We start from the raw sequence: 12770 nt of genomic DNA, 5'->3' as shown, positions 1-12770 counted from the left end.
CAGAATGTCCGTGGTGCCAGGGTTGAGAAACACTCTCCTAGACCAAATTGCTGTCTTTTGATCAACAGGCAAGTCTGGGCTCTTCTGCTGATAATTGGAATTTTTTTTTAAGATTTTATTTATTTATTTATTTGTCAGAGTGAGAGAGAGTGAGCGCAATGAGGGGGAGCGGCAGAGGGAGAGGGAGAAGCAGACTCCCTGCTGAACAGGGAGGCTGATGCGGGACTCGATCCCAGGACCCTGGGATCATGACCTGAGCCAAAGGCAGACACTTAGCCGACTAAGCCACGTAGGCATCCTGATAATTGGAATTTTAGACAACATAATCTCTTGGCTTCATTGTCCTCATTGTGGTCTGGAGAATTTCAGGGGTTTTTTTGGCTCTCAAATTTAACTTTTAACTTCTTGAAGCTTTTGAGATTCGCATATTTGAAGTTGTACAATCAGTCAGCTACATCCAAGGGACCTCAAACTGTGGACACGGAGGATTAGGGCTTGATCAGTGACGGCTGGAGAAGCCTGCGGAAGCTTCATGGATTTGAACTTCACCTCAGGGTCCTGCCCATTGTCATTCCTCCCCCAGCCCCAGAGCTTCATAGGGACAAAACATGCTGATTTCACAGGAGATCTTTAGTAATGGATACTCTGCTGAACCACTAGGATGCAAAGTGTATTTTATGATGAATTTGAACTTTACTTACTAGTATTTCTTCTCTCACTAGGAACTCACTTTTACTGAGTACTTACATTGTGTCAGTCCAGTCGGCTAAGCACTTTACATAGGGTATTTCATTTAATCCTCAAAATAACCACCTGAGGCAGGTGCTATATGACAATTTAATTTAGGAAACTGAGGCTTGGTAAATTGCTAAGATTAGTGATAGGAGTCAGGATTTGAACCCATGCAATCTGATTCCAAAACCTGAACTCTTAAGCATTTCCATGATTCATTCTTTATTGGGTATTTGGACTTAAGCCAATTTTTAATGTGATTTTTTTTTCCCTAATTTTTTTTTTTTTTAATAGGGTATTGAAAAATATATTATTGAGGACACTGAGGAAGCCAGGTTAAACCAGGAAAAATATCCCCGGCCTCTGAATATAATTGAAGGGCCTCTGATGAACGGCATGAAAGTTGTCGGTGACCTTTTTGGAGCTGGAAAAATGTTTCTACCTCAGGTTGGCAAAAGATGGGGAAAGCGGACAGGGGTAGTTTTTACAACCGGAAGAAAAAGACTTTGTCTTTTAATAAATAGTAAGTTCGGGTATATTTCTCAGGTTTTGGTTTTGATAAGAGCTTGTGGACATTTGAGATCGGGTCATTCTTTCCCTAAATGTGTTCAAGAGTAGTGTCTGGAAGGTCCATCTTTAGGGTGAGGGGCAGGTTAGAGGTCAATGGAAACTGTTAGCATTCTGATCTCCATGTTTGGATCTGTGTCCCATCTCTTACTCCCAACACCCATCTGCTCTTCCCCCAAGTTACAATAAAACCCAAGATGAATGTAAAATTCATAGCATTCGTGTTTGATTTGCCAGCAAGTATTCATCTTTAAGGATGTGTATTTTGAACAAATCATTCCCATTTAAAATAGTGATATACATTACATTGTAACTTTCAAGAAAGCCAGAACTCTCATTTTGATTTATAGAAGCTGTTGACCATATCAGTGAACAAACTTGTGTTGAGCCATCACGGTTAGGGCTGCGAGGCATTACACAAAACTTAAAGGCCCTGTTTTTGTTTCTGTTTTTTTTTATTACTCATTCTGTATTCAATTCATTGCCCATTTCCTTTATAATATTTACCCCCTTTTTTAAACAGCTTTATTGTTTTATAATTAACATACAACGAAGTGCACATATTTAGAGGATGCAGTTTGATGAGTTTTAACACATGCACCAGTGAAACTCTAGCTAACTTGAGCTAAGGAACGTTTCGTTGTCCTGTCCTCTTAATCTCCTCCAACCTGTGACAGTTCCTTGGTCTTGGTTCTTCATGGTGCTGACTTATTTTTCACTTTGCATTTTTGAGTAAACATTAGACATTTTGCAATGTAGTTTGAAAAATGTCTTGTATCCCTCCCCCAACTTCTTCCACTCATGTTAGCGTTTTTACTTGACCCTCGCGCAGTTAGCAGAACCCAGAAATTAACATCAACGTAACGCTGTTAAAGAAGGACCTCATTCAGATTTCACCAGTTTTTCCACTACTGTTTTCTTTTTATTCCAAGATCCCACACTGCTTTTTTATCCTACCTTCCTCAGTACAGTACAGTTATTATGTAGACTGTTCCTCAGTTTGAGTTTGTCTGATGTTTGCTCATTCTTCAGCAAGAATAAGAGCGTTGCTGTGCCCCTCACAGTGGATCTTATCAGGATTTCCAGAATGTTGCTGGGTCTCATTAATGGTTATATGAACTCTGCTCATTTGGTTAATGGTGTCTGCTAGGTTTTCTGCGCTGTGAATTTACTTGTAGGGAGAAACTTGGAGACTGAGCAAATATCCTGTTTCCCATCATACTTCCACCCATGAATTTTAGGACACATTGATGAATTTTGTAAAAGGCCCTGTTCTTGCTTAAGCATGAGCCCTTTCTCAGCCTTCTCTTCTTGATCCCCAGCATTACAATTCACTTATAATTAAGGCTCATGCTGGAAAAGGATGCCTAGAACCTGGAGAAGTGATAGACAGCCTTCTAGGCTGAGGAAAAAATACCGTGCAGAAGTTTGGAAGACAGAAATCACAGCATGCGGGTCCTAGCCTTGTTTTCCTTCTGCTATGCCTTGTTCATCATCTTTCCCCACAAGGAACTTGTTCCTTATCCAGTCTGCGGTCAAAAGTGGACTCCAGTGGTCAAAGCTTGCATTCTTGATTTAGGCTGAAATTCACAAGTGGCCATCAGCAACCATTCAGGATCAGGTAAAGACGCCTGACTCCATGTGTTTTTCCTAGGTTATAAAGTCAGCTCGAGTCATGAAGAAGGCTGTTGGCCACCTTATTCCCTTCATGGAAAAAGAAAGAGAAGAAAATAAAATGCATGCTGGCATAGAAGAAGAAGAGGCAAGTCATTTTGTCCAGGCCGCTAAGCCCTGTGAGCAATTGGCCTCAAAGACTTACTGGGGTGGGGTAGGGACCATGGGGCTTGGCTGTGCTTCTCATTGAAGATAAAATGGGGCAACGATCTCTTTGACCCAGTCTCAGAATACCCTGGGCTTTTCCTTTGAGTGTGGCTTTGTGAATTTTTAATATGAACGTAGTTTTTCAGATAGAGCCCATGATTTCAAATCAAAACCAGTTCGTTCATTCATCTGCTGACCATTTAACAGAGCTCCTACTATGTGCCCAGCACGGTGCTCCACACTGTAGCTACAGAACTTGGTCCCTGCCCTTGAGGTAACTGAGTGATGTTTGGCTTTGGAAAACCTCTTCACTGATCGTCTCTGTACCCTGGTAACGTTCCAGCACTGCTTCTGGATCCAATTTAACTCCTGTTGGCTGCACCACCAGAGTAAATCATTAAGCTTTGACCTTGTTTAGCGCCCTGTGACGCTCAGCCGGCTTTGGCCTGTGGGATTCTGAATTCTTATATTGATGTGAGTTTGTCAATGGCTCCGACAGATGTAGAATCCCACTTGCCTTGCATGCCCTTTTCTTTTCTCTTTTTAAAAAATGATTTATTCATTCATTTAGTTACATATTTGGGAGAAGGGGTGCCCACAGTGCATAGCACGATGGTATTAAAGAAACAAAATATAATGAAATGCCCCTGCAGTGGGCCGTTGAGATGGTGATTCGGGTTCCGATGGGCCGTATGCACTCTCCAGCTTCTCCCTCTGGTCCCTCCTCCTCCCTTACTGCTCACAATAAATATTCGTCAGACAGCGTTTTTGGAGTTAAGGATATGTTCTTCAGCTATGGGACCTTTTTGTAGTTGACCTTAACCTGTTCTTTGAGGTGATGGAACCCCCGGTTGAAGCTTCTTGGGCTGACCAACGAGGCAGGCCTCCTTCAGACAGCTCGGGCTTACAGCTTTCTACTGGCAGAGCACGTGATGTGGGTTCTAGGTCTGCTTTTGAGGTTGCCTTGGTTTTGTGAAAGTGCTTTCTGTGGCAACACCTGTCTGGCTCTAGGGAATTACGTGATCTCCTCTAAGTGAGCACAGCAATGCTCAGCTGCATGGCTTACTCCCCAGGATCCTTACCAGGGCACCATTGTGTTGGCTACCGTGAAGGGCGACGTGCACGACATAGGCAAGAACATAGTTGGCGTGGTCCTTGGCTGCAATAATTTCAGGTAAGTTAAGACTCACCTCTTTCAACCCCTTTCTTATTTAAAAATAAAAGCATTAACAGGATGATTCTTTATTGGTCAGGAGGGGGAGGGTATGGCCATGGATATTGTAGATGATTTTTCATTTGTTTCCTGACTCTGTTTTGTACATTCTCTACATTGAATACACCTTTTCAAATGAAGTAAGTTAGTAATTAATCCGTGATCTGTGTGGTAAGGACAAAAAGAACAGTAAAAGCTATTCCAGCAGGGTCAGAACAACCAGAGGCTTCTTGAGAATTGACCTTGGGCCTAGGCTCTAATAACTAGAACACTGGGCTCCTGCCCATAGCCAGTGGCATGGGGCATATTCTGTTTTTCTTCTCAATAAATTGCCATGTTTTAGAACTGAGATCTTATAAGACTTTGGCTAAATGGGGTGTTGTAAGAAGGCTTTGACTGTACAATTCTCTCTTTCCCCTGCTTAGAACAGGACCATGCATCCCTCTTGGAAACAATGAAGCTAGATTTTGAAATGTTGTATAGAAGTAAAATCTCTGGCTGACATATCTCATTAGAGTGAATATTCAGCCCTCAGTTATTTCCATGTGAGAGCTGATGACCGTAAGTGTACATTTTGCCCAGATTTCAACATATTCTTTATGATCAGAAGCCTAATATAACTAATGCCTTCTCTGGTCCATGTCCAACCACCAGTCCCTTTGAGTCATGGACTTCTTTCCAATGTGCTGTTTTCTCTGTGAAGTAGGGAGCCCCTCACAGGTGACTCCTGCTGTCCTGTGACAATTCCCCGTTGATCCCCTCCCTCTCTCATCTTGGTTAACCATCTCTGCCTTCCAGGCAATTCAGTGCAACCAGGAAGCACTCAGGGAGGCTCCAGATGGAGGAGCCGCGTCAGGATGGCACCTTTCTGCCTCTGTCTTCACTGGTGTTTCTGTTTGCTGCCTACTCACTGTCAGAACACTTAGCACTTCCTTCTTGTCCTTGGAAATGAATATTGTTCTTGGAATGCATTCATTATTTTTTAAATGATAAATATATTGGAGATACTGCGGAGGTGGTTGTAATGAGATTTCCCCAGTAGAATAAGTATTTGGATAAGGTGTTTGCTTCCTGAAATCTATAAGACATCTCCGCTCTTGTCTCACCTTTTCAAGTCCCATGTTGTTGGCTTCTGTTGGCATTCATTGTAATTAGTTAAAATTGAATTCAGCTCGTAAATGTTTATAGATCATTTCCTATACACCACACATTGTACTAATGACACCAGAAATGGTTTAGTTGGCGTTTCTCAAGAATTCAAGGAATTTATTGTTTACTAAATAGCCAGGTTACATAGTCAACCGTGATCATGGAACAGAAACTGTTGAAAAAAGCAGTTTGTAGGTAAACTTCCTAAAGCAATTCTTGAGATATAATTGTCAAGTGTTTATAATTTTTTATTTTGAAAAATGGATAAGTAGCCAAGAGAGTCGCACTAGGAATGTTTTTTCCTCCAGTAGAGACATTGTAAGAGGCCAGGGAGAACTGTGGCATTTCTCCAGGGTGCTCCTAGTGCAGAATGTCAGCATTTGTGAAAGCCTGCTTATTAAACCCAAGGCTTTCCTCTAGCACATCTAGTCCTTTGTCTTGTGCATTGAAAGTCTGCTTATCTTTGCTCATAAGTCTAACTGGAGGAGTATCTTCTCCAGTGAATCTGTAATTATTCCTTTTATAAAAATATAAGTGAATGTGCAAACATTTTCTATCCTGTCAGACACCCTTTTGGGTCTTGTGTCTCTTAACACGTGGCCACCTGGTCAGTTTAATTTTATGGCGTCAGCTAGTAGACAAGTGCCCCGAAAATCTACCTTATGTAGTTAAACATGTACTTTTGCTGAGCATCAGGTTTCTAGGCTAGATTTGGGGTGAACCACCCAGCTAGTGAGTAAGTCTAACAAACCATCTGGTACCAAATCCTAATACAACTTTCTAGTTCCTGGCTGTTTGTCATTGATGCAGAAAATCTAATAAAAGGGAAAGCACTTCCTTCTTTGTGAAGGAAAAGGAAGTAAAGGGGACTAAAGACGATAGTCCTGTCTAGACAGAGAACATTTTTATGGGGATGACGCATTAGATTCTATGTTATAATAGAATATATAAATTTGAGAATTTGAATAGACCTCAGGGATGTATCCACTGAGAGTCTACTAATACCTAACATTAGTTTACCACTTCACAAATTAGATAGTGCTTTCATAGCACTGATTTTTTTCTGTCTTCTTTTCCTGATGTTTTTCTTTTCCTTTCTTTTCTTTCATCCTTCCTTTCTTTTTATGGTTTTAATCCTGCTCTGCCTGCTTCAATTACTGTCTTTCTCACTTTCTCACAAGGAAACTGAGGCTTCGAGAGGTTAAGCGGTTTCTTCATGGTCACACAGACAGCAAGAGGCAGGCCATATGCCCAGGGCTTCTGGTTCCAAAAGTCAGGACCCTGTGCTCTGTCAGTTTATCTTCCAGTATTGATTCTAGTTATAAAGTTAAGCAACTTTAACTGTACTGTTTAATGTTGATATTCTAGTTAAATTCCTCTTATGTAATTTGATTTTTGATCAGATAGTACATGAAAATGGATTTTAGATACATTCCTTACTAATTATTACATAGAAAATGTGGATTTTTCCCACTTAACAGGTAATGCACAGTGTTTAATTATGTAAGAAAAAGTAGGACATGTCAAAAGAAAATTTAAAATTAGATATCCTATATCTAGTACTTTAAAAATATGGATCTGGAGAAATGTAATAACAGAGGCCTGTTTATATTTTAACCAGTGCTTGCTAATCTACCTGTGGAGTATAAGTAAAAATTAAGCAGCAAAGAGTTATGAATGAACAGAATAATGGTAGAGTGTTCAACTATACTAGGTCAAGGGCATACTAATCCACCCTGTTCTGACCACACATGCTCACTTGATGATTATTCATAGGCTTTCAACCTGATGTGTGTATATGAGTATGTGTGTGTATGGGTGTGTGTGTTACATGGCTTTTCAGCTTAACTGAGATATAATTGACCTGTAACATTTTGTAAGTTTAAGGTGTACAACGTATTGATTTGATACAGTTCCATATTGCAATATGATTACCACCATAGTGTTAGCTAACACCACCATCCCTTCACATAATTATCATTTCCTTTTTGTGGTGAGAACATTTTCTCCACGTCTTGGCCAACACTTGTTACCACTTGTCTTTTTGAAAACAGCCATTTTAACAGGTTTGAGGTGATATCTCATTATGGGTTTGATTGGCATTTCCCTGATGCTTAGTGATGCTCAGCATCTTCTCATATACATGTTGGTCTTTTATAGGTCTTCTTTGGAAAAATAGCTATTCAGTTTGTCTGCCCAGCTTACTATATTTGAAAGGGAGACTTTCCAGAATTTATTTTTTTTTAAAGGAGAAATTGAAACAGACCCTCTTAGCTCTGCTTAACCTCAGATTGGAAACAGGCCACGGGGACTGCAGAGTAGTAGGGTACTGCCATCTGGTGGTAGCACCTGTGAATTGCAAGATCAGAAAGGAAATTCTGTCTTTGTTCAGTTCACTTCTGGAGACTGCAGCAGATAGGAGGCACCCTGAATGAATGCAGATGCATGGCTCTGAGTTTCCTTTTTAATTCTTCCAGAGAGTACAAGGGACTTTATCTATTACAGTACTTTTTAAATTGTATGTATTCTTAGGTAGTATTGGATGCCTTTGCTAAAGCAGCGAGTGCAGCTTACATTTTTTTCTGAATTAGAAGCCCAAATTATTGCTTGCGTTTATAGCTGTTATAAGCACTTTAGAAAGATGATTTTAAAATCACCATTTTCCCATAACATTAATTTTTTTTTTAAAGATTTTATTCATTTATTTGACAGACAGATACACAGCAAGAGAGGGAACACAAACAGGGGGATTGGGAGAGGGAGAAGCAGGCCTCCCGCTGAGCAGGGAGCCCGATGTGGGGCTCGATCCCAGGACCCTGGGATCATGACCCGAGCCGAAGGCAGACGCTTAACGACTGAGCCACCCAGGCGCCCCCATAACATTAATTTTTATTCTCTTTAATCTCTCACGTGGCATAATACAAGACTGTGTATAAGAAGAGGCCTGTGGACATGGGGCATAGAGCTCCAGGTGGAGAAGGGAAACCAAGGGAAAACATGGGGGAATGGAGAATGGAGGTGTAGGGGAAACAGGACATGGCGGTGAAGATGAGGGACAACGGCAAGGGGGCGGTGGGAAGTAGGGCGGGAGCTGCGGAAGGCAGGGCTGGGTTTGTAACCCACCCCTCCCCTCCAGGCTTCAGGTCCTTCCTTCAGCTGAAGTTCCCCAGGGCCACCTGGTTCCTCATTCTGGACCTTTAGTGCTCGTCTCTTCCTGGCCTGCCCTCTTTTTTCCTGCATCTAGCTGATACCTACTTTTTCTTTGAAAATTCAGCTGAGGTATCGCCCTCCTGGCATGCTTCAAGTTCCATTTGGATAACTAAAGAAATGTCAAATTTAGGGGGTGCCTGGGTGGCTCAGTCGACTGAGTGTCCAACTCTTGACTTTGGCTCAGGTCATAGTCTCAGGGTCATGAGATCGAGCCCCACATTGGGCTCTGCACTGGGAGGGGAGCCTGCTTAAAATTCTCTCCCTCTGCCACCCCCGCATCCTCAATTGCTCTCTCTCTTAAAAAAGAAAGAAAGAAAGAAATCTCAAACTTAGTATTTTGAAAATTGAACTAGTTGTGGCCCTTAAGATGCCCCCTCCTCCCCCCGACCTCTCTGCCTCCAATTTCCTCTCCCCTATTCTGTTCAGTCACAAGGTCTCCTTACTGTCCTCAAACCAAGCAAGCATGCAAAGATGTTCCTGAAAGAGACATTGCTTAAAACAAGAAAAAGACACGAGAGCAAGTTGATTCTTACTATCATACTGGCGATTTTTAGTTGAATTTTAAAAATACATATACAATGTTGAATACAGTCAGCTTTGAAATGTATGCCTTTTTGTCTTGATTTAAAGACAATATACTAATTAATTGAATTTAAATTAAAAAAATAAAGGCAATATACTATTTTGCTTAGTTTTATATGCAACAGTCTATATTTAGTCATAGTTTAGCAAAAAATCCAATTACCAGACTTTTCAATATGCTAAAAAAAAAAAAAAGAGGGTGGTGTCCTCTGACTCTTGTTATACCCTGTGGCACCACAGCATTAAAATCTGCAGCATTTCCTCTACCAGGTTAGTGCTAACACCCTGAGTATAGTTATTATTGATTTGAAATTGTCTTGGTTTTTTACTGAGGAGTCTGTATGTGCTAGTTTATTTTTTAAAAAATTTTTAAGTGATATGGGAGCAAGCTGAAAAGTCAGTATAAAATGTATATAGCAAGAAGCAAACTCCTTCCTGCCCGGCATCCACTGTTACCAGATGATACTGTGTCAAGTAGTAGTTCGTAGCATTGATTTTTTTTTTTTTTTTATCTAAAATTATTTTGCGCCTGGGTGGCTCAGTCGTTAAGCGTCTGTCTGCCTTCGGCTCAGGTTATGATCTCAGGGTCCTGGGATCGAGTCCCGTATCGGGCTCCCTGCTCAGTGGGAAGCCTGCTTCTCCCTCTCCCACTCCCCCTGCTTGTGTTCCTGCTCTCGCTGTCTCTCTCTCTCTCTCTCTGTCAAATAAATTAAATCTTTAAAAAAGAAAAAAAAATATTTTGCCTATTTTAATGACATTGTAAAAGAAGTGAAAGTGCATGCTGTGAAATGCATACTCATGATAAACTTAAATTGTAAAAATGACTGGCATGGTGGGTCCTTTCTCCATCTTGACGACGGGGGGAATGGGAAATTGTTACTGAATGATCCAAGTTTATATTTGGGATGACGACAGGGCATTGAAAATAGTGGTGATGGTTGTACAACATCGGGACTGACTGTAATTTGTGCCTCTGGGTAAACTTATTGGGTAACAGGGCAAACGATATTTTACATATTTTACCAGAGCTTAAAAAAAATAATAATGCCACATGACAAAAATGATTGAATCGTATTTTTGGAATGGGTGAATTTTATGCTGTGTGAATTCTGTATCAATAAAGCTGCTTTAAAAATCTTAGCATAGCACCTGGCATATGTGGTAAGTACTTCGTAAGTGGTCATTGTAGTTGTGATGATTGTCGGTGCTTAGTGAGCATGTCCCTGTGACTCCAGTTGACATTAGAGGAGTGTTTGGTGGCTGAGTAAAAATGTTCATCTCGGCTTTGTCTCTGATGGGTTCTCATTAATTTCCTCACATCTCCTTTCTGTCCCCCAGAGTTATTGATTTAGGAGTCATGACTCCCTGTGACAAGATCCTGAAAGCTGCTCTTGACCACAAAGCAGGTACGGTCCACCTGTGCTTCTGGGCTTTCCACTGGATGTCCTCACCAGCAGGGTGTGTCTGTTGGTAACCGGTGATGCCCCAGCCCGCGTGGGACCAGTGGGGCACTCAGGCAATTAGGGGCCAGTTCCTGCGTGGGGGGCTTTCACTGTCGTTTATAGTGCGGTTTGGATTGGTGAATAGGGACCGGTGAAACTCCTCCCAGCTGGGAAGATGGGGAATGGGAACAGGATTATTACAGGGTCGTATCAGATTTTCCTCTGTGTATCATCGTTTTTATGTTTCTTGAGACACTGTGACGCATTTAAGTCTGGGAATTCCTAAACAGTGCATTTTATTTGCATGGCTTCCCCAAACTGTGGCAAGCACATTATTGCAACTTGAAGCTACAAATCGTATTTACTACCAAAAGCAAACAAATAAATTGAAACTCCCCAGAAAAGATGTCTTATAATTAGAAGTTGGGAATTCATTTAAGGTCTTCTGGTCTTTATTACAAAGGTTTTAAAATGAGTCTTGCATACTTTTCTGTGTTTTCTCTCATCCTCCTCCTCACTGTCCTTTTTTCCTTTTTGAAATAATAGATATAATTGGCCTATCAGGACTCATCACTCCTTCCCTGGATGAAATGATTTTTGTTGCCAAAGAAATGGAGAGATTGGCTATAAAGATTCCACTGTTGATTGGAGGAGCAACCACATCCAGGTAAGTCATGCTAATGAGCTTTTTGCTTTCCTTTAAATTCATCTAAATGCCAGTGTTTAAAAACAGTGATAAAACCTGTGGGGTTTTGGGGAGGGGGGTTTGTTTGTTGGTTTGGTTTTTTTATGCTTAGTGCGTTGGCTCCTTCTGTATAAGCCCATGAGCGTTCAGCCTTCCCTTGGACAAGAGCCAGTGTGCTTTTGGAGCATGGTCTAGGAAACTCCTTTGTGATCTCCCCACCCTTTGCCTTTTTTTGGATTCCTTTGGCTTGTCATTGTCTTTTCCTTAATCCCCTCACCTCCCATTCAGTTCCTGAGATTTCTGATAAACACTCCTCTTGAAATCAGACCAAGTGGAGAAAGGTATATCTTTTGGCACAAAGACGTTGCTTTAACTTTAGCCCATTCTCTGTCTGGAAGCAGGTGTCTGATTGAGTAATTACAGGTTCCCTTGAAGAAACTCCAGCTTTGTAATAGTTGAGGCAGGAGGCCAAGCTAGCAAGAATGAACCAAAGGATCACCTTGGGAAGTTGTTTTTGAAAGGGGGAACCTTTTGAGAAACTTTCAGTTAAGCAGTTTAAGGAGGAGAAAGTTATAAGTTGGTCCCATGACATTATTCAGTTTGTCAGATTTTTCCTGGCGTTCTGATCATAATGATATTTGGTGAGAAATATGTTAATTTATGGGTACTGTTAGACTTTTTCTGACATGTTCCTTATGCCCCGTGTTATTTACTTTGGCAGGGAATAATGCCCAGGTGGAACATTGAACTTGATGATCCTACTAGCACGCAGTTTATTTTTTTTCTAATACAAGAATACAGTAGAGTCCAAAGATATTCCAAAGTTCCTTTCACACTAGAAACAACTGTACATTAAGCCAGTCGTATTAACCAAGTTTTCCAGAGAAACAGAATCAATAGGATGTATATGTATATATTTACTTTATGTATGTTATATATATTACTCTATATTATATTCTTAATATATATTATATATTATGTATACAGAGAGGTTTATTTTAAGGAGTTGGACCATGCCATTTTTGGGTCTGGTAAGACTGAAATCTGCAGGGAAGGTCAGCAGGCTGGAGACCAGGCAGGAGTTGATGTTGCAGTCTTGGTTCCAAAGGCTGTCTGGAGGCGGGATTCCTTCTTCCTTGGGGCACCTCAGTCTCTTCTCTTAAGGTCTTCAACTGATTTGACAAGGCCCACCCACACTAGGAAGAGTAATCTGCTTCACCGAGAGTCTACTGATTTAAATGTTAAATCACATCTAAAAAAATACCTTCACAGAAACATCTAGAGTGTATGACCAAAACCTAGATCCCATGGTGTGGCCAAATGGACACATAAAATGAACCATCATACCATTTATAATCTGAGAGCATCA

General features: G+C 41.0%; 1 protein-coding gene across 2 annotated transcripts in view; it reads left to right on the top strand.

The window, feature by feature from the left end:
- The window catches only part of MTR (5-methyltetrahydrofolate-homocysteine methyltransferase), a 94480-nt gene that overhangs the window by 60609 nt on the left and 21101 nt on the right, over positions 1-12770 (top strand). Inside the window, exons 20-24 of one of the 2 annotated variants that reach the window (XM_021696094.1) lie at positions 1027-1179; positions 2954-3061; positions 4194-4294; positions 10613-10680; positions 11263-11383. In XM_021696094.1, coding sequence (XP_021551769.1) covers positions 1027-1179; positions 2954-3061; positions 4194-4294; positions 10613-10680; positions 11263-11383 — 551 coding nt within the window. The remainder of the gene's footprint in view (positions 1-1026; positions 1180-2953; positions 3062-4193; positions 4295-10612; positions 10681-11262; positions 11384-12770) is intronic. The other variant, XM_021696095.1, reaches the window with a different exon arrangement.

The sequence above is a fragment of the Neomonachus schauinslandi genome, chromosome 6 (assembly GCF_002201575.2).
Source record: "Neomonachus schauinslandi chromosome 6, ASM220157v2, whole genome shotgun sequence".
Classification (NCBI taxonomy): Eukaryota; Metazoa; Chordata; class Mammalia; order Carnivora; family Phocidae; genus Neomonachus; species Neomonachus schauinslandi.
The sequence above is the reverse complement of the archived record's forward strand: the minus strand, read 5'-3'. Positions and strand labels throughout refer to the sequence as shown.